This window comes from Apus apus, chromosome 2 (assembly GCF_020740795.1).
Source record: "Apus apus isolate bApuApu2 chromosome 2, bApuApu2.pri.cur, whole genome shotgun sequence".
Taxonomy (NCBI): domain Eukaryota; kingdom Metazoa; phylum Chordata; class Aves; order Apodiformes; family Apodidae; genus Apus; species Apus apus.
In genome coordinates this window covers 61,313,447-61,338,754 of record NC_067283.1, presented here as the reverse complement: position 1 = coordinate 61,338,754, position 25,308 = coordinate 61,313,447, and the positions used below count along the sequence as shown (strand labels likewise).

Genomic DNA, 25,308 nt, shown 5'->3' with positions numbered 1-25,308 from the left:
AGCTGAATTCACTAGCCCAAGTTCAATTCCAAGGCTCTCCATACATGATATATGAGAAGCTAAGTCCCTAAGAATGAAGCTGGCAAATGGTAACAAACGTTAACTGGTCACTGGAAGATGCTGAAGTGCTAAGGTAGTGCCTTATCCCAATCATGCAAACATTTAGGAGCATACTTCATGATCAGAGAGACTCACAACAGCCAATCCCATTCTACAGCTCAGTGTCAAAACCAGGTCAGACATTTATTTCCAAAAGAATACACAAAGGGGAAGAATACATTTACCTAGAAGAATCCTTCAAATGATACATCACTTAGGAACTGAACCAACCAGAGAATTTTAGTTTCAGATTCCTGTGTGTCCATTGTGTAGGAATGAGGGATTAACTCAAGTGATTTCTCTCTGCTTTCCTTTCCTAGAAAGTGGAATTACAAGTCTGGACTGCCATTTTTGACCTCACCCTACTGGATCACTCCCTAGATGATGAGGACAATGAGTTTAAGAATTGGCTAAAAATAGAGCTGTCACAAGCCAAAAAGGAACATAATTCTCTCTGGATATTTCAGACAGTCATGTAAGCTGTTGTTGATTATTATCTAATTAGAGAAAAAGATGGAAGCAAGAAAGTAGTCAGCCTGGATAACATGTTTGAAGTGCTAAAATTAATCCTGAAGGCTTGTGTTCCACACTAAAACTTGGAACAGACTATTGAAACCTGGATTCTGATTTTATCCTCTCCTTGTAGCAGCTGCCAGTCAGTCTTTCAAATCACACACATCTTTGATGTCAGGCTATTGTTCCATTTAGGTGCAGCTCACTGCTTCTTTCAACTCAATCTCTTTTAATCTTGCAAATAAAATAAAACTCAGTAATGCCAATAATATGTCAAAAATGTCCTTACCTCACTGGCATTCCCAGTGGAAATCTACTTTTGAAATAATCTCTCAGCTAAGTTCAGATTATGTTCTGCAAACCATGAAACATCATTGAGAAGTACTTAGTGCACATCAATAAAAGGAAAAAGGTAGCCAACAGGAATCATAATAATAGTTAATTGCAGGGTATTTGTGCAGTAGAATTAGATGTGCATAAAAATAAAATCTGATTTCATGTGCATGCTATTATTGCTAAATAGCATTTATTTATAAAAAATAATTTTAGAGTGTATTTCTAGTGATATGTAAGTGGGCAGAATAATAATTGACTAAACCTGCTAGATAAGTTTTAATACTGCAGGCAAACAGCTGTTGCAGATCTTTAAGGATTGTCACCTATTATAAGATTTATCTGTTGTGGTAAATATTTGCATTGGCAGTTTAAAGACATAAAAAAGCCAATTCTGTGAATTGTATTGACTCCTTTTCCTGTACATAACTGACTTAAAGCACAGTAAAAGCACTGAAAGACACTTTTTTCAGGACTGCCTTTCAAGTAATCAAAATGTCTTCATGTGCAGTAAAATCTTACACAGAAGTTAGTTCTTCTTTAAAGTTCAGATTTTAATTTTTTTTAAATGTTCTGCTGTTTGGGGAAGTCCTCAAAAATGGAAGTTAAAACACATCAAGCTAATGTTCACCTTGCCTTTTTTTTTTTAAACAACCTCGCTAAGAGAAAGAATTCCTACACAGGTAAGTTGAGGAGTGTCTTCTTGGAGTAAGACATTTAGAATTCTGTGCTATTCCACTAACTTGTGTTATTTAAAATAAAAATAATGCTTTATGTTCGTGAAGGAGGCAAGAGAGGGAAAATACATGTGTCTGTGGACTAGTGTTGGCAATAATACCATCACCTCTTGCTGCTCAAGTAATTTAATAGAAATCAATGCACACTGTTAAATGGCATCATACAATATTACTGTTAGTTGAAGACAATACTGTTAACAATTCTATGTTACCACAAGTGTGGAATTCTATACAAAAGTCCCAGAGTAGTCTTGGCCACAAGTGCAAAAGCATTTCCTAAAACTTGGTCAGTCTTGACGTCTTGCTTGTGCTTTTCTTTCTGAGAGATCCCAGCTGTTCTACACCCTGAATACAGGCCTCAAGACTTGCTAGAGACAGAGACAGTCCTTTGACAGCAACTTTTGATGTCTTAGAATCCCTGTCTGTATCACAGCATACAAGGAATTGTAAATCATATGCTAGTCTTTCCTTGTTTTGTCAAGAAAATACTCAAATTGGACTAGTAATGAAGATTTCTTGCTTAGCCAAATATTACTACCAAAATTGAGCTTCCTGTTCATTTCAGCCTCTAAAACATTTTCAGACTAGCTTGCTTGTTCTGGTTAACTGATGCTACTGCTCAGAACAGAATTCATTTGTGCTGTTACATGACTGAGACAACTTTGGTTGGTGTGTAAATCAAACTACCATGAATGCTCATATTCCCCTTGACTTACAGTGATCATCCATCCCTCCCTTAGTACTATCTAGGACCCTGTCTAGCTTTCTGGGACATCTCTCTATCAAAACTTTGCTGTTGTGTGATCTGTTGCTTTGTATGGGTTAAGGAAAGTATCACAGATACTAGATTGATTCTTCACTAAAAGACCAGCTTTACCCTTATCTTAAAGGCTACCATGAGCTTTTAGAGTGAGTAGACAAAAAGCCTTCCACCAAGTCGAGCTTTCGCTGAGCTTCTCTCTGCTGCCACCACAACGTCTTTCTGTAGAGACACAGAACAAGGGTTAGCAAAATGCAACCGGAGGTGCATGATTGCCTTCATCTTCCCTACTGGAAACCAGGTGTTTTTCATGTCAGTAGTATCAAAGAAATGTGATCAGAAGTAAGAGGGTAACCCACTTCATCAGAATAGCGGTTAACATAACAGTTTGGCAAACAGACTTTTATTTCATTTGGGGAACTGGAAGAAGCTCAAACTGGTCAAATAATTACCTTGCCAATGTAAACTATTTCTCAGGGGTAAAATGAACCTGGAGTGTGGACTGGATTGGTGCCATAGCAAAGGAATACAACTGCTTGCCTCACTTGCTCTCATGCAGAAACCATCAGCAATGCCTGTTTCAGGTGTTGGATTATGCATCCTAAGCTAGTTTAGAAGCATTCACATTTCCAGGTGTTTCTCCAGTGCATGTTTTAGCACCAGGAAGTCAAACACCATTTGCTGAAGACCAGTTGCACATCTCCTCAGCCTAGGCCTAGGACTTTCTCAGTACTCACACAGAAAACCTCAGTTCTCACACAGGTTATGTCAGAGTAAGCAGAACATTGGACTCCCCTCAGCTTAACAAGCACTAAGTAACCTTCAAGCTGAAAAAAAAGGTCCCCCAGTGCATCATACAAACATAAGAATTGACTTTGGGTAAAAAGTAATGGGCATCTGAGGGAAACAAACAGGTACATAAAACCATCAGTCATCTCTGAGGTCAGAACTGGGCTTCTGTGCTTGGAAATACTCAACTATGAACAGTGTTCACTGCAACTGATTTACTAGGACAGTGAGCTTGTATTAACAGAGAGGTGGTTAGGGGCCTGCTTTACTCCATAGCTGAGCATCCACTTCGCAGACAGGTTGGTTTGAAAAGCTAAGCCAGTTGGCACCTACACTTGATTGACCATGCAAGTGTTCAGCAAACTCCCAAGCAGTTTAGAGGTCAGGCTGTTTTAAAGCAATCTCTTTAATTCGGGTGCCAGGTGCCAACATTCTGACAACTCCGTAGTCCACATTATAAAATGGTTTTCATTGTTAGTTGGTTCATTTAATTATTAGAGAGTGATTTAAATGACAACTTAATTATTTATGTCAAACACTTAAGACTTCTGCAAATTACTAAGATATGTATGTGAGGTGTTCGCTAGTACATGGAAGTGAGATATATGCTATGAAGGAACTGACAACAGTAATTTTGCTCACCTTTCTTTCAGATTTCACCGTGATAACAGAACTCCCAAATCTTGATAGTTCCTGTAAAATAATTGCTTGTTCTAATGCTGCTAAAAAAAAAAAAAAAAAAAAAAAAAAAAAAAAAAAAAAAAGGGAGGTTTTTAATTTCTCTCTGTAATTTCTTTTCTGGTTACTCACCTCAGGAGAAATCAGAACATACTCTGCCTGAAGAAGGAAAAAATAAATAAATCAGTGGAGAGAACCACACTGGGAGATTAGAAGACCAGTGCAATAACCCTGGCTCCTAAACAGCAAAGTAATTCAAGAAAGAACAAGAGGAGCCAAATCACACAGATTCAAAAATGTAAGTAACCTTTTGTCTTCTGAAACCAAGTCAGAATGCACTAGATACTCGCACTAGATGCAGTTAATTAGCTATTGTTGTGACCTCACGTCTTCATTTCACTTTCTGGTTTTCTTACCCAGTCCTCAGGACAGGGAGAGACCCATGATTTGCAGTGGCCTGTCACATTCCCTGAGGATGCTTGCTTCCCGTTGTAAATGTAGACACGGCCAGCTGCCCCACCAAACAGTATAGTGGTGATATCGCTAGTTCGCAGCGGGGATGTCACAATCATTTCATCTGCAAATGTTACAAGGGTGACATAACACATCAGAAGTTAAATCATTCTAGACCAAAACACCAGCGAGTTGGCCACAATAAGCGATGACAGGTAAAATGTTTCAATTTCTAAGCTGCTTGGACTTTTAGAAATGCCTCCCCACATGGCACAATGGAATACTTGTACAAATCAATTGAAGAAGCAGACTGTGTTTAGCGCTTATGGTTAGAGCATGCAGGTGACCAGTCTTCCCACTGCCAAAAGTAAAACATTCCACCTCTGACCTAGATTAATCAGGCCTTACATGTTTACCTAGTCCATCATTATCCAGGTCACTTAAGTATACATCTCCTCCAAATCGAGAAAACCTCCTGTCCCCACTGAACGTGCTGAGCAAAGAAGGGTTGGTGCTGTCTGTCAGATCATATATCAGAGCCAGTCCAGCCTGGTGCAGCACTGAGGACAGAAATGAAATCCTAGACAGGCTATCTGGGAAAAAAAGAAGTAATTGAATTTAAGCATCAGACAGGGACTCTGGTTTAGTACTTGCAAAACGCTGACAGCAGGTAATACTGGCATTGCATACATAGACAAAATTAGTATCGTTTATTAATAAGAGCAAATGGCATTAAGACTAATTAGCATAGGAACAATCTCTTAGCAATAGCAGCAAGGGAAAAATGCATTCAAAGTAGAGTTTTACCTTTTGACTTTCCTTATTCCTTATGGTCCACTGACAGAGTAAGGACAAAACTGCATTGCTTTAGTTCCTAGAAATTCGCTGCCTACTAGCAAATCATTGCTACATAAAACAGTGCAAGGCAGTAATGCTGCTATACTAATTTAAGGAAGGAAAAAACCCATTCAGGTTGACACACAATACTCTACAGGTAAGGCACTTGAAGGTGAGTGATTACTTGTCATTTTATATTATTTTTTCATTAGGTGGCAATTAATAGGTACCTTTTCTGACTTTTAACTTTGCATCTGTCCTCCAGTGATACAGAAACAGACATCCCAAAGCAGAAATGGCTTCCAGTTTTCAGAAGGACATACCTGCAGTAGGTGCACCCACCAGCAAAACTGTCCTTGTGATCCCAGCCACAGACATCACACCACTGGCCAGAGACAAACCCATTCTGCCCATTGCCTGTTAGATTTTTAAAACACCTATGTCATTTCTACAGCATGTCACTTAATTGCAAATTATTCATGATGTCCTGTACTACAGAAGGAGGCCTACCTTGTCTCCAGTTACTGCAAACCAGTGCTTTGTGCTTGGTGGGTTATACCCATACACCTTCCCAACACTCTGTCTGACATCCGATGAGAAGGGACTGCAGCTTGAACTAAAATGCAAAATATATTTTTATGTAAGAACATGTTTTTGCACATTCAACTAGGATTGCTCCTTTTAAAATACAATAGTGGCTGCCCAATTCTAGAAATATATTTTAACACTTCTTATTCTTGTTCTAACTAGTTATAAGACATTTAGGGCACTGTCTATCAACTTCTTTATCACCCAATACATTTTTGTGTTTGGTTTTCTTTAACAATGCTATCTCAAAGTTATCTGTTGGGTTATTTGTTGACATTTTTGTACCCCTTCTCCCCTTTCTGAAGAAAACCAAATTCTTAAATGTCTCTAAATAACAAAGACCCTCTCTATAGAGGGTTCCTCTCTACAGAGGGTCTAAAAACACAAACATCCCCTTTCATGAGGAAAGATGAAGGCATAAAAATATTCTAAGCAGGACAATGAGGAAACTTCCCAAAAAGTTGGAAGTCTAATCTATTACCAGGCTCAACCATTGCAGAAGCAGGGCAGAATGGAGGAGAAAGCAAGCTGTCATATACCACACACCCAGCACAGCTCTTCCATGTAGGGCTACCAATCAGCAGCAACGTTACGTTCTCCAGCTGGCAGCTGTCCAGTGCAAATCCAAACCAAGCATAGTTTTCTTCACCCTTCACCATCCAGTTGGCATCCTCTACTGACAGAAGTCCTGACAGACCAGAAAAATATGAATTAAATCTTGGTGTACCCTGCCATAGAAAAATCCTCCACTAGTTCATCCTATGACAGTAAATTTCTATACGCAAAGTTACACCATCCATGATATGGCACCAGTTACTGCTAATTTTGCTTGCTCAGACTGCAACTGTACTGGCTGCTAAAAGCCTTAATTCAACACAACCTCCTCCTAAATCCTTGCAATAGCCTACACAAAGTACCATGAAACGTATCAGCCAAGCCTGCCCTGAATTAGCAGCTTCTTCTCAGGGACAGGACAACACTGAAGCTGTTCATCAGAACTTGTAATTCGTCAAGGGTGGTGGGCAGGGAGCTTCCAAGTATTCTGGCTTTAATTCAGATCATTTGTTCTATGTTTTGGTTTTGCAAAAAAGTGAGCCAGCAGTGTTTTGAAACCCATTTTCCTTGCAGTTTGTAATTTTACATGACATAGAATAAGCCACAAAAATTGAGTGTCATTGGAAATCTCAATTACGTCATTCTGACGAAGCTCTGAATACCTGCATATCCTGCCCAACAACCCCTGTTACCCTCATTTGAGGTCCACATGTAGCCTTTCCTCCCTCATTTAAAAGTCCTCATCACCTGTACTCATTAGCTGTGTTCACTTATAGCATTCCTCTTTAGCCATAGGAAGAAGCATACAAATGGATAAAAATTCAGCTTTTAAAGTAAAATGGCGAATTTCCAAGGAAGACCAGGGAGTCTGCCCTAGTATCACCAATACACAGTCAAACCCATTGCTTTAGCAAGGCTTTCAACACTGCCTCCCACAATGTTCTTGTATCCAAGCTTGGACACTGCAGTCTGGATGGGTGGACAACTATAGAATTATAGAATGGTTAAGGCTGGACGGGGCCATAAAGATCATCAGGTTCCAACCTCCCTGCTTATGAGCAGGGACACCAGATGGGAAAAACCTGGCTGAGATGATCACTCTAACAGGGCAGTAGTTGTTGGGTTATAATCTGAATGCCTGTGACAAGTGGAGTGCCTTCAGGGGTCTATCTTTAGACTCGTTCCTATTCAACACTTTCATAAATGATCAGGAGAAGGCAACAACATGCCCTTTTATGAAGTTGGCAGATGACAGGAGACTGGGGGGAGGCCTGCATCACTTGAGAGCAGAGCTACCATCCTGAGGGACCCAGACAGGTTGACAGGAACCTCATAACACTCAGCAGGGACAAATGCAAAGGCCTGCCCCTGGTAAAGGAGATGCTGTTGCAGCAATACAGGCTGGGGACAGACTGTCTGGGGAGCAGCCATGTGGAAAAGGCCCTGAGGAACCTAGTGGGCAGAGAGCTGAGAACAAGCCAGCAGTGTGCTCAGACAGCAGAGGCTGCCAATGGCTCCCCAGGCTATATAAACAGAAGCATGACAAGAAGACAGAGAAAAGTGGTTAATTCCGCATTTCCTCCTACTAAGACCACACCTATAATACATTGTTCAGTTTTGGACCCCACAAAACAGGAAAGATGTCGATAAACTGGAGCAAATTTAGTAGAGGGCTGGTTGGGGGCTGGAGCTCAGAGAGTGAGAGACAGGAGAAGGGAAGATTTTGAGAGGCAGCAGCCTGCCAGTATCTATGAGGAGGTTAACAAGGAGATTGAGCCAGGTTCTCCCCAGCACCCCAGGTACTCAGTGCTTCCTGTGCCTCTGACTTCACTATGCATAGTGGGAGTAGAGCAGACAATCAGCACAAGCTGAAACAAGAGAGGTTCGTACTGGCTGTAACAAGACTTTTTTTTCCTATGAGGACAGCCAAAAAGTGGAATAGCTGCCCAGAGTGGCCACGCAATCTTTATATTGGACGTTTTTAACACCTAGCTGGATAAAGCCCTGAGTAATCTGGTCTGAACTCATAGCTGTCCCCTTACTGAATAGGAGGCTGGATTAGACACCTCCTGAGATCCTTTTGAAAGTGGATTATCTTGTGATTAATCAGGAACAAATGAAAATTCACATAAAATATGGGAGGGTTAATCTACTCAATAAATATTACCTTGATCACTCCTGTTGAAATAAGAGTAAAATGCAACCACAAAACCTCTCTGCTGCCCATCACCAGGTGCATAAGGAGAGCCCACAACCAGATCAGCGTTTCCATCCCCATCAACATCAGCTGCCAGGAGGGACCAACCAAGATTACAGTAGGAATACTGCAATAAACAGTTAGTTTAAGCCTGAAATGGAACTAAAACCACCAATTCTGTAACAAAACAGAGCAATTTACTTCTAAAGAGCTAACTTTGCTTGCTTCTGGTCAAAATAGCCTCCCACTCCCCCACTTCAGTTTTGTTTTCTTTGGAGTGTTTTCAGTGACCTTATGCATCTTTCTGTTCACCCTGCTGCCTCCACTGCACTGGAGTACAAATGTCTTTCCCACATACAGCCAACGCAGGAAAGCATCTGCTTGCACCACCCCCATCAGTCTAAATTCCCTTGCAATTAGAAGTTTATTTTAATGTTGTATTGGTTTTCTTTAAGCCCACAAGCCTCTCTCCCCTTTACCTCACCTCCTGCTTCTGTAGCCTCATGATCAATATACCTGACAAGTTATGGTAACATTTGGTTGGGATGCCAAGCCTCTTCCCTCAATGCCAAAGTAGATATACACAGCACCCTAAACAGCAAGGAAAAGCAAATACAGCATGTCAGCACCCAGAACAAAATCTAAGACAAAGAACAAGGAGTGAAAGAGTTCTGCAAAGGTTATTAATACAACAGCATTTTTCCTAGCAGAGTTTCATCATAATACTGGCTTTTCCACCCCAAACCTAAGAATACCCACACTGTAATGGGTACTGTTATAACCAGGTGACAAACAAGAGAAATACAGAGAAGTACATTTTCAACATGCTGTGGGTAAGGTGCAAGGACATTATCCTGTATATTGCATTTGTTATACACAACTTCAGGTGGCTCAAATTTTGTTAACAATTATTTTATGCAATGGCACACAGTGCCAGGAACAACAGATGCATGCAATTTTCCAAACTAGTGGGTCTACATAAGAGCATTTAAATTCCTATTCAGGCATCTAAGTTAGTATCTGAAATTCTGAAGAGTTTTAAGCTGAATGTATGTGATTTAAACCAAAACATTTTTCCTCTCAGTTGTCTGAAAATACTCAGAAACCATTACATGGTCTTATTTGGTAGGAGGCAAATCGTTAAGCCTCTGGAACTTGATTATTTTAGCAAGTATGTCTGTGTTCATATCATTTTAGATATCATCTGCCTGTGACAGCAGATGACAAGGCTCACTGACCCATCAGGTCCCTTCCAGACTCTTTATTCCTAAATAAAAAGGGTGCACTTGTATTTAATGAAAGGCTCCTTACACTTCACACACATCACTGCTGCCAAGTTGCAATCTGATTTGGATTTCTTATGTGCAAAAAGGCCACTGAAAGAGAAACACACATAGCTGTCATTGCTCTGCTCAAAGTACCCACAAACTTTTGTGTTTAAATTGCAGTGTCACCTTGAGTAACAACAGAAATTCTCTCTTTCATTTCACTGTTCTAAAATATATGTATTAGTAAAAATGTTCTGTTTGGAGGGGGGAAAAAAGCCAACCAACTCATGCATGTGGCTTACTTTGTAAGTGAGAAACCGAGACCCCACAGAAGGTGCTCCAATTGCCAGATCTGGCACTCCATCTTCATTGAAGTCCAGGACTGCCAAGGCAGAACCAAATCTCCCTGAAGGCTAAAAGAAGAGGGATTGCTCCCATGAAAACAACAGACGTTTTAAATACAAAACCATCAAAACCTAATGCACATTTGCAGTTGTAGCACAGGGAAGAACTGGAAAAGAGATGACAAAATCTATACCAAAAATTCTTAAGATTTTCTCACTTGTCTCCCAAGTCATAATTGTCATACTGATACACTAACTCAGAGACCACTGTCCTGTTTGACAGTGTGGGGGTGTTAAAATATAAAACAACTGAATAGAATATGGCACTGCTGCTTCTTCTGAGTCCAGCACGCCATCGATGTTAAACCTATGATCTTTGTTCTTAGCAGCATTTTAGCTGTGACCTATTAAAACACTAAGAAGAAAGCAGCTGTTACTCCACGGTTTATAACCACAGAAACAGATTAAAAGAAAATGTATCTCATCTCTCTCTATTCACTTCTTTGTGAATAAATACATTGTCTATACAGGATCATCTTTATTACTATTTTTTTAATGTAACATGTACTTTCAGGATAGGCAAGCAATGGTTTTGTGAGAAGTTATCAATTAATGAAAAAACGTAGCTTCAGAGGAACTGAAACTTATATTGAATTAATAATTTTAGATTAAAAAGGAAGGGAAAGTCACAGTATTTTCTTAAATGCAGGGACCCAAATGAGCTATACTGATTTATTGAGACACTACCTCGGTTTTATTCAAGGGCAAATTATGTTCCAATTCCCAGTTATCTGGCACAGTAATAAAATCAAACTTATAGATCACCATTGCTTTAATTGTTCTTGTGATTAAGGCAACAGTTATTTTCTTGTAAAGCATGATATCCTTTCACCAGACGGGGCCTTTCAAGAATAATCCTTGTACATGTTAATGATACTGTTGCTCAATTTACCACATTTTGAGACAAAAAAATAAGGAAGTGACAAATACCTGACTTGGCCCCTCACCTGATGACCCTGTAGTACTTGGTCTGCTTTCTCATCTAGATCCATGTCCTCTGCTGGCAAACCTGACTGGTTGCCATAGACCACATACACCCGTCCTATCTGAACATGGCCTAGTGTGCTGTACCCTGGTGCTCCAACCACCAGATCTTCATATCCATCCTGGTTTAGGTCAGCTGAGATCATTGCCCTGTACAGCAAGTGAGTAAAAAATAAATAAATCATAGCATTAGCTCCCAGGTAAACCAAGACCTGTCTTTCCCCACCTGTTTTTGTCCAAAGGCCAGTTGGTAGCATCCAGTTGTCCCTTTCCCCGACTAATAACCAAACACCAGTACCAATGTTCCTATACTGTTCAGAACTAGAGTTAACATCTGAAAGAAAGGTCTGATGGGTTAACTTGTTGCTCTGGACAGACAATATATGCCATTCAGCCACATTTGTACCACTAATTGATTTGGAATGTCACCCTTTAAAGAGTATCCAAAGAATAAACATTCGTATTTTGTTGGGTACTCAAAATTTTCAGAAATTATGAGGGAAGCAGAAGGAAAACAGTTACCAACCATCCAAGTCTAGCATAGGGTGAAGTCAGAAAATATGAAGCTGTTGGCCTGGAGATGTTCTTAGATGATTTTTTATGTGTAGCTGCTAATGCCCTCCATATACTAGTTGTAAAAGCACGGTTTATCAAGCGGAGGGAATTCTGAAATAAAAATAATAAAGAGACACAAGAAGGGTTAAAATACAGTCTGAAACTCTAAAACATGATGGAGCACTTCAGAAACCAAGTCACCAACCATGGAAATCACCACCCTGATCTAAGCAGACTCAGATCACAAGCACCATTTTAGAAAGAGACAAATTCTGTAAGTTCTAAATGGAGAACTGCTAATTGCTCAATACTATTATTGTTTGTTGGAACTTCTTAATCCCAAAAAGGGATCACACCATTCTGAAAAATGTGAATACTGAGTGTAAGTACTAAAGATATATATTATCATTTTTGGCACTGCAAGATGTGTTCTAGCTTCACTATATACTGAGGAAAGTGTAAGAACTGAATATTTACACTATACATACAAATATATAGATTAATAACGGTACTGGAATCTCCATGAAGAAAACTCAGAGGCTATTTTTAACATTCGGAGACCCTGCTTCATCAAGCAGCAACTCAGACAGAAATTAAAACAATTTTATACAGAGCTGAATTTTACCTGACATATCTGTCACTTCTCACTTACTGTTGCCCAAGATTGTATGTTGAAGTGAACTCCTCTCTTTGTATAATTTATATTCTTTTCAACTGCTTCTGTAAGCAAATGAGTTGCATCCTTATGATGTTCATGTTTTGATTGTTTGTTTCTGCTAAAATGAAGAAGGTAGTAATAATTAATATAACCAAATTAATGACTTGAAGATTTTATTACAAAGCTAGGAGAAGCAAATATATTGCCTGCAATCAGGTGGCCATTTCTCCCATGTATAAGTGGAGTTCTTAAGAGATACCAATTAGGCTGGTTTCTCTTGAGATGTTTGCTAGAAGAACACACACACTTGTGCTCCAAACAGCTGAGTTCCATATTTCTGTACAGAAATCAGGAGAGAATTTAGCTATGTTAAGGGTAAATATGAATCAGTAGTTTCCTGATTAGTGGAACCAAGAGTGGCAACCACAAAAAAATGTGAAGATGCAATTCAAGTGCTAGTATTTAGTAAGTATTCTTGTCCTTAAGCTGGAAGGCAGAAGTCTCTCCTAGGTTCTGCACCGTTCCCGTACACAAAACTCAATTATTAATGTTAATAGAATCTCAAATTTACACATAAAAAGATAAACCAAAATATCTCTAATTTTCAATAGCTCACTGTCCACATTAGTGGAGAACTCTCATCAGTAAATCTTTTAACCTTCAGAGCTATACTTACATGTAGCTGTCCTTGTAATCCCTTGTGCAGTTTATAAACAGAGGGTTCTCAGGCAGGAAGCAGCCACTAAAGAAATATGCAGAATGCATTTTAAAGATTTTCCAGCAATGGAAGTGGAACTAAAAATACAACTTTTATCCTTACTGATTCCTCTGCAAGAAGTCATCAGTTTTCTCAAGAAACCCTGCTCATTCAAAATCAGAGCAACATTATAATCCTCAGAAAGCCCTTGGATATTTATTTTAATGACCTTGATACAGTTCTATATGAATCTTGCATGTTTTTATATAATTCATTAACAAAACTTATTGTAGCAGGTCCTGCTAATTCTATTCATCTAAAACACTTTTAATCTAAATGCCATTCAGGATGAAGGACACAACAGATTATGCCATATTGTACTTCAAACATAATTTCCAAAAATATCTACAGTGATATTTTCCATATAAGTGGATGGATTCATTGCCATTGCTAGTCTTCTAATGTTATTTACAGTAAGTTAACATTTGTACAAGAGCTGTACAGGACCAGAATTTCTATTAAAAATAAGATATTCTGAGTACAAGCCTGAGCTTACAACACTAGAATATATGCTCTTACTCTCTGTAATCCTGTCTGCCTTCAGGGTCTGAAGGCAATATCTACTCTTCCCTAGGAAGGACCATTTTTGCTGGTTGATGACAGCAGCCAGAAGGTGCAGCCACAACTCAGACTGCCAGGCAAGACCTCAGGGCATGGCTGTGCAACATTTAAGCAGGTCCTTGAGTGAGTCTTAAAGAATGCCCCAAATTTTCCCTGTCAGGTATAAGCTGAGCACACCAGAGCCTTGCCTGGGGAAAGGACTGTGAACCCATAGAAAACAGGAACTTAAAGCCCAGTTAATCCTGTGCACTTGGGTAAAACACAGCCACACACATCCCTTTGTCCAAGTCAGGATTTAAAGGTCAGCATCATTCTAGGAAAGAACCCAGTGGTGTCAGAACTTCACTATTGAGTGTCATATTGCAGGAAACACAGCAATACCTGGTTCCACTCTCTAGCATATGGCTCGTCAGCTCAAAAATATTGTTTGTCCAGAATGCCATGTCATCCACTCCTCCAAGGAAATACTCATGGAACTTCTCCACCAGAAATGGAGATTTACTAGCATATGTTGGAAAAAGCTGAGAGACAAGCAACATACTTAGTAAGATGGATTACATCCTCTTCACGTTATAAGTTCATTTTTACAAAGAAAACAGAAAACCAACCTTGGCAACAGCAAGCCTTTCTCCATGCCTGAAAAAAAAAACTTCAGAAATAAATCTTCTTCATGTAATAATATTTAATTGTTTAAACAGTTCTTTTCATGGTTTCTGTATCATAAACACTACACAAGTCATTACATTTCCTTGTTGGGTGTTAATACATGATTAAAAGCTATAATGTGAGAGGAACTGATCTAAGCTTTATTGCTGCCCTTAACTTGGAGAGGTTCACAATGTTTGTAAATGCTGTATGGCTCTTGGTAATTAACTGAAATTAAGGATATGGTTAGGGTGTTTAGGATAATCAAAAGCAGACACTGCTAGATATCAAAAGTCTCTTTTGAATTATTCTTGGACTTGAAAGGATCTGCATAAAGTGTAAGTAAGCCACCTACTTAAGTAAGTACACTACTTCTCCAGTACATGAAAACTATATGGCTAACATGTCATGATGCAATGCTACTTGAAGACACAGCTGCTCTCACATAAATAGGCATAAATACATTAAATGCTTAAATGTGTTAAATAGCTAAGATGAAGAATATGTGGTGTAATAATTAATGTAACAGTTATTAAGAAGTCCAAATTTGTATTCCAGTGCTAAAAAAATGCAGGTGTTTTATCATTTTGGGGTCTAGCAAGGAGCCAATATTGCTGGCCTCAATGCATACATTTCTCAGCTTGCATTTCAAATAGGATTATCATAATTTTCCTACATATGTTTCACTTAGGAAAACCCAGACAAAGCTGTTCTACTTACAGTTCAAGAAACAGCAGGTAAGTACAGTCAGTAATTGTGCTTTCAGTTATGATCTCTCTTCCATAAAATTCCTTATAGATAGCTGCTAGGTCTTTGACAGGTACATACCTAAAAACAAGACAAAGGTGTTATAACAAGAGTTTTTCCATAAAAACTCTTTCCATAAAAGATTACAGTTTATTTAATAACAATTGTCTGCTTTAGAACAGTCTAAATTTCCAAAGACTGTATAAGGTCATGAAGATTTACAAATGCCAGAGATTGCAGGTACAGTTACTTTCTACATAACACTCTTCTCCTATTTAACTTCAAACTCCAAAACCTGTAGAACAATTCCTCAAACTGGAGATATTTTCTATAAGTAATGTTAAACAAATGCAATCAAAAGAAACATCAAAACTCAGTTTTTAAAAATTATGTTCAGGACTGTGACCTGAAAGGAGCTGTTTGGAGTACATTCACTTGAGTTGCCTTTATCTCATTGTTAATTTTTCGTGTTATAAATGATGTGACTCATGCACTTGAACTCCCCTACAGACACAGTCTCCTTGCACAAATCAGAGCACCTCGAGCAGAGCCCCCTGCTCCCCAAGGTTCTGTTCACAGGGCTGAATGAGTGTCACCTGCCCATTGGTGGGTAAGTGTCCCAGCAGAGAGCCAGCTGTGTAGACGCGTCCAGCCAACAGCTGGTGGCAGCCAGGTGTCCTAGACCTGTGCCAAATCTACTTCTAGTCAAGCAGAAATTTGCCATAGCTGTGCCAGAGTTTTGTTAATGAACTGTGCCTCCTACACGAACTACATCTTACTTGAAATTATTCAAACAACCCACTATAGCAGCAGAAAAAAAGAGACATGTGAGTTTTTTATTTCAGTTCAAAAGTATGAAAAAAAAAGTGTATATCTAAAACTGCTGCTTCTTTTCATGCTTTTAAAACCTGTATGAATTCCACAGCATTTATAACCATAAATATTGTCAACTTCCAAAATTTTAAATGGAAGTCTAAATGAGATTTATTTGAGTTATTTAACTAACTGCTAGCACATTCCAGCAAACCTTTTTCACTGATTATTTTATATATAATCACTTATAATTCCCTTCAGAGATAAATATTCCAACCTTTCTTGCTGTGTTCCTATACGTAGAATTATTTTTTCTTCTGCCCTTCCCATTTTTCATGCCAGGGAACACTAAATATGCATAGAAGGAATATGAAACTCAACAAAATTACAGTAAGGTTACCTTTGAGAGAAAGATGAAGCAGCACAGCATTTTGCTAAAACACAGCAAGTACACAGAGTAAGCAGAAATAATTAACAAAGAATGTAAACTCACGATCTTACCAATTCGATGAGAGGTAACTGAAGTCCAGCTCAAACTGACTCAGCACGTCTCCTCCTGCAGATGGAAGGATGAAAAAACCCACAAAGCCCAACAAACAAAACCTGTTAAGCATCCATCACGGGTAGCAGCACAGATGAAGCTATTTATGGCTATGCTATCTATGTTTATATGGTAGATTCTCCAACTGCATATTTAGAATATATAAATGGTTCACCTGAAAGTGAGCATCCTATTTTATACCTCCAGATAATGATTTAAAACCATAGTATTGACTCCATTTAAACTTTAGCATCCTTCAGCCTGTGTTCTGGCTTTAATACAGGTGTTTCTGAAACATGGTGCATGAGGACAGGGATAGCAAGGTTTTGCAAGTTATGGGGAAGAGTAAGAATACAGTGTCCATATGACTCATTCCTGCCTCCTGCATTGCAAAGGGGAAGAATCAGAATCATCTGCTGTGGTTTTTGAAGGGGTTAGTTATTCCAACAGAAGGATCTATGATCACCAAAGAGAAACATTACCAAAATCACCAACACTGTGAGCTTCTGAGTATGAACCATGAAAATCAATCTGGAGAAGAGAAAAACAATAAAACTTTATTTTACTCATCCTTTCATATAAACATATAAGCAGAAACAAATTGTCCAAGCAGCCCCAAAGTTTACAGGTTCCAAACTTGACCTACTTCATTCTTACAGAGTTTGTGACATTACATCTCTCTGGAAACCTTCCTGAAACAAGGTTCCAGCTTTTCTTTTCCTTCCCCACCAGCATCTAAAGCTAAGCTATCAATTCCAATAAATCCAGATATTATCAATAAATAAAGTAATGCAGGCTTACTTCTCCCATGGCCTTTAGAAATCCTTGGTCGATGCCCAGGCTATGCCAGCTAACATCTGCCACCATATGTGAGGCAATTCCAAACAGGAAAGCCACCAGCTTCTCTGTAGCCTACACAAGAACAATCTACTTGTAGTAATGTCAGTAATTTTACTCCTGTCTTTAAGAAAAGGTGAGCATTTAATGTTAGTGAATACACAAGTATACAGGTGAGGAGCTCTTCCAAACCAGCAACTTAGCATGACAAAGGGTTGACCATTCATTCCTTGATGGAGTCACTTTTTGTGACTTGAGAAGCTTAAAGCACTTCCTACAGTCCAGGGCCACAGAATTACATGGTTGATGACAGGACAACTTGTATACTTTAAAGTGTTTTTCTGGACTAGGAGCAAATACTTCCAAACAGTGAACCCCCTCTGCCACCATGGGTGTTGGCACACAGAGGACAGAAAGGCATTCCTGTGCAAGTGCTTTTCATTGTAAAAGTACCTGATCAAAGCCCAGGTATGAAATTCCTCATTCCTACAAAACGAAAAGCGATCTGGCATCAATTTATTAGCAACAGAAAACTTATTTCTCCAGAAAAGACTTCTCTGCATCGAATCACTGTAAGCTCCAGAGTTGTTTGAAAAATCTCTAATTGAATCCTAGTTTTTGACAAATTTATGCTTCCCAAGGTTTAATAGTTCACAAGATCGGTAGCACCAGCAGCCAGTCAAAAGACAGACTCATTTAGGTTTCAGAGAGTGTGTGCTCTCAAATGCTGCCCCACCCGTATGATTCTCCTGAGCAGAGAGAGAACAGAAAATTCTCCAATAAGCAAAACAAAAAAATACTACCTATAAAATCATTCTCACTTCTGATAACTTGTTCTTCCTCTCCTTCTATGTAGCTCATATACCAAAAACATTTGCAAATCAGGACTAAGTCCTATAATTCACAAGTAAGAATTCTAAAATATGTCTGTTTTTCAAGTCACAAACACTCAAACAGATCTGACAACCAATGCAACACCACCAATCACATCTGAAAGTTATATCATAAGCAAATATATAAAATATATCATAAGCATGAGGCCACATTGGAAATAACTGATAGTCCTTTTTTTGTCTGATAAAGATAAAAACAGGCTTTCAATTTTTCCTGTATCAGTGGAGACTTTAATTTAAAAAACGTGTACATTTTTCTATATTTCCCAAAGGATGAAATTGCAACAGCAAGGTGAAGAAAACAATAGAAAGCAAAGTCAAAAGTTAAAGGAATTTTCTACCTCTTCCCAAGGCTGAGGATAATTCCTTCTGATGTAGTGAATACTTGCACTGAGAAATGGTGACCAGTGAGTGTCTTCAGACACATCATGGAATATTCCTATTGCAATAAAATTATAACAGTATTTCATTTATTCTTGGGGAGGGGGCAAGAAGAAAAAAAAATATTAAAAAAAAATTTCTCCTTTTGTTCAATTTCATAACATACAGACAATACATTTTGCAATCCACTTATACGAAAGAGCCAAATGAGATATATTTATATATTATTTATACTATCAAAAGAGATACTAGATTTACCTTCCACAGTTTTGGTGTGAACCATCTGAAAATGAAAAACTGCCTCTCAAGTGGAGAGGATAAGGAGAGTTGACAAAGAAGCTGCTGACTAAATGAATGCATCAAATTGTGTGGCAGAAAAGGTGATGGGCATGGCAGCCAACTTAAAATACAATGTTTTGGGACAGGTATCAGTTTCTACAGGGCAGAGGAATGATATGTCATCAGCACCACCATTTTCAACAGAATGGCAATCTTGCCAAGATACAGCGTAGAGCAGAAGAAGGGCAGAGGAAAGCAGGAAAAATCAGGTTCTCTTTTGAAGCATCAATTATTAGTCTCACTTGGACTTATGCAGAAGAGATTATCTAGGATCTAACAGTGACCTTGCCTAAACATTTCTATGTACTTATATAAAGCTGAGGGAAATGTGATGCTGACATGACAAGACAAGCAACAAAGTATTAAATTCTCTAAGTGGGGAAAAAAGTAGGAAGGAGACAGATTGCTTGGACCATCAATACACATGGAAGAAGAATACATCTTTGTTCAAACAGACCTGTGAAACTGCAAAAGATTAACATATATTAAATGCTGAAACTGAGAGAGGAGACTTTGTGGGCAATTCAGTCGCCTCCTGGCCTCTTGACATTTGACAGTGCAGCTGAACTAAGTAACATTAAGGATGAGATTTGCTAGACCAAATTAAATGTTCTCAGAGCAGACTTCTACAGCCAGGTTTGCCTCCTGTCTCATCACTAGGTTGGTATAAGGCAGAAGTCAAAACCATTAGATGGGGAAGGCAAGGTAGACAAAAACAACCAAGTTAGGGCAGGAATTGAAACTGCAGGAGGTAAAAATCAGTCATGAAAACAAGACAAGCAAGACTGAAGTTTGGGAAAAGATGTTAGCAGAACCAGGCAGAAGGCCAGGAAGAGTGCCCTGTGCATGACAGGAAACAAAACCAGTATTAAATGCCAGAGTAGAGTGGGAATCCAGATGTAAGCTGAGCACCAAAAGATTACAACAGAGAAGGTCCCCTGTTAGGCAACCTGTTAGGCAGTCTGTAGTTGGCATAAACAACAGTCAGCATCAACCATCTATGACTGAGGAACAGTGAGAAGTATAGCTGTCAGTGTGTGATTAAAGAATCTAAATAGAGCAGGGGAAAGTGTCTTTGGAAAGATAAATAAAGATTTTGTAGTTTAAGGCAGGAAAAAAAATACTGAGGTAAGTGGAGGCACTGGCACTCAAATTAAAACCATGTGAAAGATGAGTCAAACCAAAGGTCCTAAATAGGAGTTTGAATTTAATGGATCTGAATTTGCATGATCCACTAAAATAAACTACTTGCCATACTTCAGACTTTCAGTAAGATCTCAACACTTAATTGGCCAGATAAACTCACACAAACTACGGATCACTGCCTTGTCTCTGATATCTGCCTCAACATCCTAACAGCTTGTTTGTTGGAGGACAAGCTGTCTTTCTCACATTTACTAATTGCTTACTGCTCAGATTTACCACTTCACTAGCAGATGTTGTGTAGCAAGCTCTAGCTGGCTGTTTTATAGCTCCAGTGTTGCTGGAGAAGCTGATTATGATCAAAAGCTCACCTACCAGAGCTGAAAAATCAGGGCACCAGCTGTAAGTCAAGATACACTTTTTACAGTCATTGCAAATGGGTACTAATTTTGTAGTGTAGTCTAGGCACTTAGAAAAAAGTTCATTCTCTCCTCTCAGTTTCTCTCCAAGTGATCTGACCTAATTTAATCAAACACTATCCTTCTATCAAACTGCCCTACACATTAAACCGCTAAATTTACCCAACCAAAAGTTGCTTTCTAAACAATTTTAAAATTTATTATATTCTTATAAAATTCTGCAAGAAGGCTCAAAATACTAACAAAAACAGTGGATGTTTTTGCAGGAAGGTTTTTTTTTTCCATACCTAATTTCTTACAACATAGCTATTTTCAAACCAACAAAATTCTGTAGGATTTTCACATAAAGATACAATTATTTCAATACCGCACTTAAAAAGTTTTTCTTACCATTTCTGCAGATGGAAGGATAAAAGGCATCAGGATAAACACTCCCAGCCTGAAATGCATCTTGGTGGTTTAGTAATAACTGGGAAAAGGATGGGGAAAAAAGGATTCAGAATGCTATTGCGCAGCACAAAACCACAGTTCACTACCAATATTAAAGTTAAAATGTAAATATTCAGTGAAATATAATTATTATTTGGGTAAAAAACCATTTTACCAGTCTGATCACCACCCCCCATCATCCCACCCCACTCCCTTCTTTGCCAAAATATTTGTAAGTTAAACTAAACTCCTCATTATACACTGTAATTGAAAGGCCATTTAGGACATTATTGATAATATCTAACATAGGTACTGATGAAGTCACCTTCCGAAGGTGCCCTCTTCCTACTGGACTAGACACAAAGCCTGGTCTGCTGTCTTCCAGCCCCTGAATCACAGCATAGCTGTCTACAGTGAACAATGTGAACACTTCCTTGAGCAATCTGCCACTTTGATACAAGATCTAATTATATAAAATGGTTGTCTTTACACTGTGCTAAAGGATATTAATTTTTTTTTAAACAAACAAAGAAAAAAGTATGTGTTTTGTTTGTGTGTTCATGAAAACTGTTCACATGCTTACAGTGCTCTGCTGGATGCAGTCCATGAAAGAAAAAGCTATTTGCACCAATCTGAAAGTGGTTAAATTATATGTGATGGACTGATTTCAAAACCTTGCTGTCACCTTGCTATCCTTCTGTTTATTAAATCTTCTTTCCAGAAATCCTCTACTGATTCTTCTAATACAACTAACCCATGGAGGGTATGACTTAAAATGACAGGGAAAAATGTGAGAAACCACACACAGTCTATACACATTACTATAATCACTACATATTTATAATAGTATTTGGAAGGAGTCAAATTATTTTCAATTAAAGGAAAAAAAAAAGTAAAACCAGACTCTATGCACAATACAGACATATTAAGGAGAATAAATAATAAAGGGCAAGAAGAAAGACAAAAACACTCAGAAGAAAGACATACACAATTAAGCAGTAATATTCTTCCTACCTGTCTATAATTAACACTCCCTTCACGCTTAATGAAAAATTCCAGAGCTCTATGTGCTGAAAAACAACATATTGAAGTACTTATTAATAGGTACTGTGGCCAGGCCCATGTTCTCTTAGAAACATTATCAAAAAACAGAACACACTGCATCATCGTATCTTAGCCTAGTGGCACAGGTGTAAAAAACATGGTATCTAAGAAAATGCTGTATGTGTGAGAGAGGGATCATATATTATTTATTACGATAAATTATAAATGCAGATGTTTAACAGTTTGATTAATTTTAACATGTATGAAAAACAACAGAAGTCTAAAGTCAGCAAGGTAGGCAAAACTATTTATTCACTGAATAGACATTCTTGCTGCCCAAATATTTACTGAGCAAGCACAACAACAGAATTAAACTGACATAACTTTTTTTTGATGAAGTCTCCTTCTAATTAGATCCCAGGGACAAGCTACTAACACTATTCTAAAAATACCCGACGTGGCCTCTAAAATTATTTGGTTGAAACTGCAAGTTTTAATTCTTCACTTGAAGCTATTTACAGACTAAGCCTGATCAACACAACCCAGAATATTCTGAATCTGATTTGATCCTTACCAAACAAAATCACATCACCAAAAAATCCCACTCCCATTCCACAATGAGGTCTAGACAAACCGAGCGGGTTTGAGTGCTCTTTCACTTTGAATTTTACTCCCTGATCTAAACCATCCTTACACAACTATGTTAAAATACCTCAAAGATCAATCTTCCAAAACAGGAATAAAATAAAAAGTCTATCATCCTAAGGCTCAGCCATTACAACACACATTTCTATTTCCAGTGCAGGTGGCTCTCAGTTTAGCAGTTTGCTTTTCCCCCTCCGACTTTTTTCATTATTCATGTGGGCTCAGGTCCTCAAGTTCACTTCTACAAGGGGTTTTTGGATGGATCCCTGCAGCTCCACAGAGTCCTGTAGGTCTGAGGGGAGCCCCTGGGAAAGAAGAGCCTCTCCACTCAGACCTGCCTCCACCAGGGAGGCCGTGACAAGTAGGACACAGCACAGCTCTGCTGAGCACACTGAACATGACCAACATTTTGAACAGGCAGAGCTTTTCACCATTTTAAAAGTACTTGCAAAAGTCTGTCCAGGGTAGACTTTGGCTTTGAGTCAGAGGAGTTCCTTTCTATTCTTTGGGGGTTTCCTGGAATATTCAGTGTTTGAATTTGGCAATAACTTTCACTATCTTATTTTCATGGGCTTTTATTTGCATGTTATTAAAAGCACCAATTTTATCAACATCATAGCTAAAGCCAGTTCAATGCCATTTTCAGACAAACGGACAAAAGTTGTTGTAAAATATGAACCAATAGCTCAGTGCACTACTATTCCTCTGACAACCAAGACCTTCAAATTATATAAATGCAGGTTTTCTGCAATATGCTTCCACAATTAGGAAAAAAATGCCTGCCTTGGGACAAGCTGTAAGCTCTTGTTTCTCTTTGTAGATTCCTTGCAAACATAGTCTATTTTGCCAAATCTGTTATTTCAAGGTTTCAGAAGCTCATCCTCGGTAACTAGAGCCCCGAGCTGGCAAAGATGTATGCTCTTGCCTAACCTCAGGCAGTGTGACTTCTACTGATTACTATGGGTCTCCTGACATATCATTAGACAAAGTGAATGGCTGCAGGATGCTGACCAAGGGTACAACACTGCGTAAGGGAACATACTCTCAGGCTCAAATGAATATCATGACCAATCCCAGCCTTTAAATTATTCAACATTGCATGTATTTAGTACTTAAAAGTCTGAGGAGATTACCCGAAGAGACACAGTATCATACATTTTATTATCTGTTTGATCAACGGATTTAGAATCAGAAATAGAACAAACAATTAAAACTATCAGATTCTTGTAAGTAAACATTTCACAATAACCTCACAGCACTCAGGAATGTTACTGCAAGAACTACAGCAGAAAAAAACAGATTTCCGAAATAACACATGCAAACAAGAAAATCAAAACAGAAATATTCCCCCACGTTGCTATTCACTCAGTTCTCTCCTTCATTCTCTACAAACCTAGACTCTTCAGGCTGCAGTTAGCACCCTGCCAGAAAGAGACACGGAACAAAACGTTAATTGCGTTAGTCATAGACACAAATAAGCACATTACAGAATTTTAGCTGGTTTACGCAGATACAGCAAAAATAACAGACGGTGACTTGAAAAGAGAGCTGCAACAAATGACCTGTGTTGTTCTCTAGTTTAAATCCAACAATCCCGTAAATTGTGCGAAGTATTCCTCTCCTTCCTCCAAAACCTGTCTGAGTAAGACTCACAAACATTCCAGTTACATAATAGCTGTGTTTTAGAAGACGGAAAAATATGCAACTGCATCAATTCAAGCATTTTGCTTATAAAAAGAGCAACGTTTAAAACTCCAAGACCAAGCTACTAATCCATTCTACGTGTTATTCACATTTTTAAAAGAATGATGCAGGACGCTCTTTAACATTATTTCCTCCCTTTGCTTTCCAGCCAAATCTGAATTCGCTTTTCCCAAGCAAGCCAAAAGACACGCAAAAATCCACTTCTGAACACGTCTTACCTATTTCGACATGCGTTGAAATCCCACTTGGGACACCCCTTTGGCAGAAACGAGACAGCAAGACCAGCAGAACAGACCAGATCTTTAAACCAGCCATGATGCTGGCTCGAACTGTTACTTTCCGGAGCTGGGAGAGTCGCAGCCGTGACCTTTGAAACGCGGGTTGCGGAGCGTGCCTTGTCTTTCAGACACGCTGCTGACACAGCAGGCCAGCGACCCGCCGCGTCTGAAAGGCTGTTTCATACCAGCTTTTGGTTTGGTGGTTGTTGTTTTCAAATAAAGGACTGCATTTCGGTGACCCTGCTCTGGCGGGGGGGGGGGGGTTGGACGAGATGATCTTTCGAGGTCCCTTCCAACCCCTAGGATTCTGTGATTCTATGATTTTAGAAATAAGAGAGAAGAAGCAACCGATAGGTGGGTCTTCTTCCCTCTGGAATTCTGCCACATCTTGTGACCGCCCGAGCGGTGCCAACCCTCCCGCACCACCGCCGGGCAGAGGAGCATCCCCCCGCAGCCCGCCCGGCTCACGGCGCGCATTGCCTCGGGGCAGCGCCGCCGCATTTCACACACAAAAAAGAAAGCCCATAAAAAGCCGGATAAATAGAATCACGGAATCCTAGAAACACACAGCCCCCGGGCTGCAGGTTACGGTGGGCTGAGGGGGCACCGCGTACCCACATTTGGGTCTACATGGCCCGGACCGAAAGCCCAAGCCACACACCAGGGGGGAAAGGGGGGGCTCCGGGAAGCCGAAGCCGGCCCCCGATCCGCCCCCCCGCCACAA

At 39.2% G+C, this 25,308-nt stretch overlaps 1 protein-coding gene across 2 annotated transcripts; it reads right to left on the bottom strand.

The window, feature by feature from the left end:
• Positions 1–218: 218 nt before the first annotated feature.
• On the bottom strand, positions 219–25,216 carry GPLD1 (glycosylphosphatidylinositol specific phospholipase D1). 2 transcript variants are annotated; one of them, XM_051610196.1, is made up of 25 exons: positions 24,525–25,216; positions 21,928–21,983; positions 20,875–20,953; positions 18,544–18,641; positions 17,274–17,384; positions 16,955–17,003; positions 16,433–16,487; positions 15,092–15,199; positions 14,335–14,362; positions 14,108–14,247; positions 13,085–13,150; positions 12,403–12,523; positions 11,722–11,861; positions 11,159–11,345; positions 10,110–10,220; positions 9,056–9,130; positions 8,510–8,666; positions 6,334–6,475; positions 5,710–5,815; positions 5,523–5,616; positions 4,779–4,955; positions 4,326–4,486; positions 4,042–4,068; positions 3,874–3,924; positions 219–2,664 (listed from the first exon to the last, which is right to left on the bottom strand). In XM_051610196.1, exons 1-25 carry the CDS (start codon positions 24,619–24,621, stop codon positions 2,587–2,589), a joined length of 2,514 nt encoding a protein of 837 aa, XP_051466156.1. In that variant the 5' UTR covers positions 24,622–25,216; the 3' UTR covers positions 219–2,586. The 2 variants fall into 2 exon arrangements, with proteins under 2 accessions (XP_051466156.1, XP_051466155.1); XM_051610195.1 differs by having other exon boundaries at positions 12,403–12,526; positions 24,525–25,130.
• Positions 25,217–25,308: the final 92 nt, after the last annotated feature.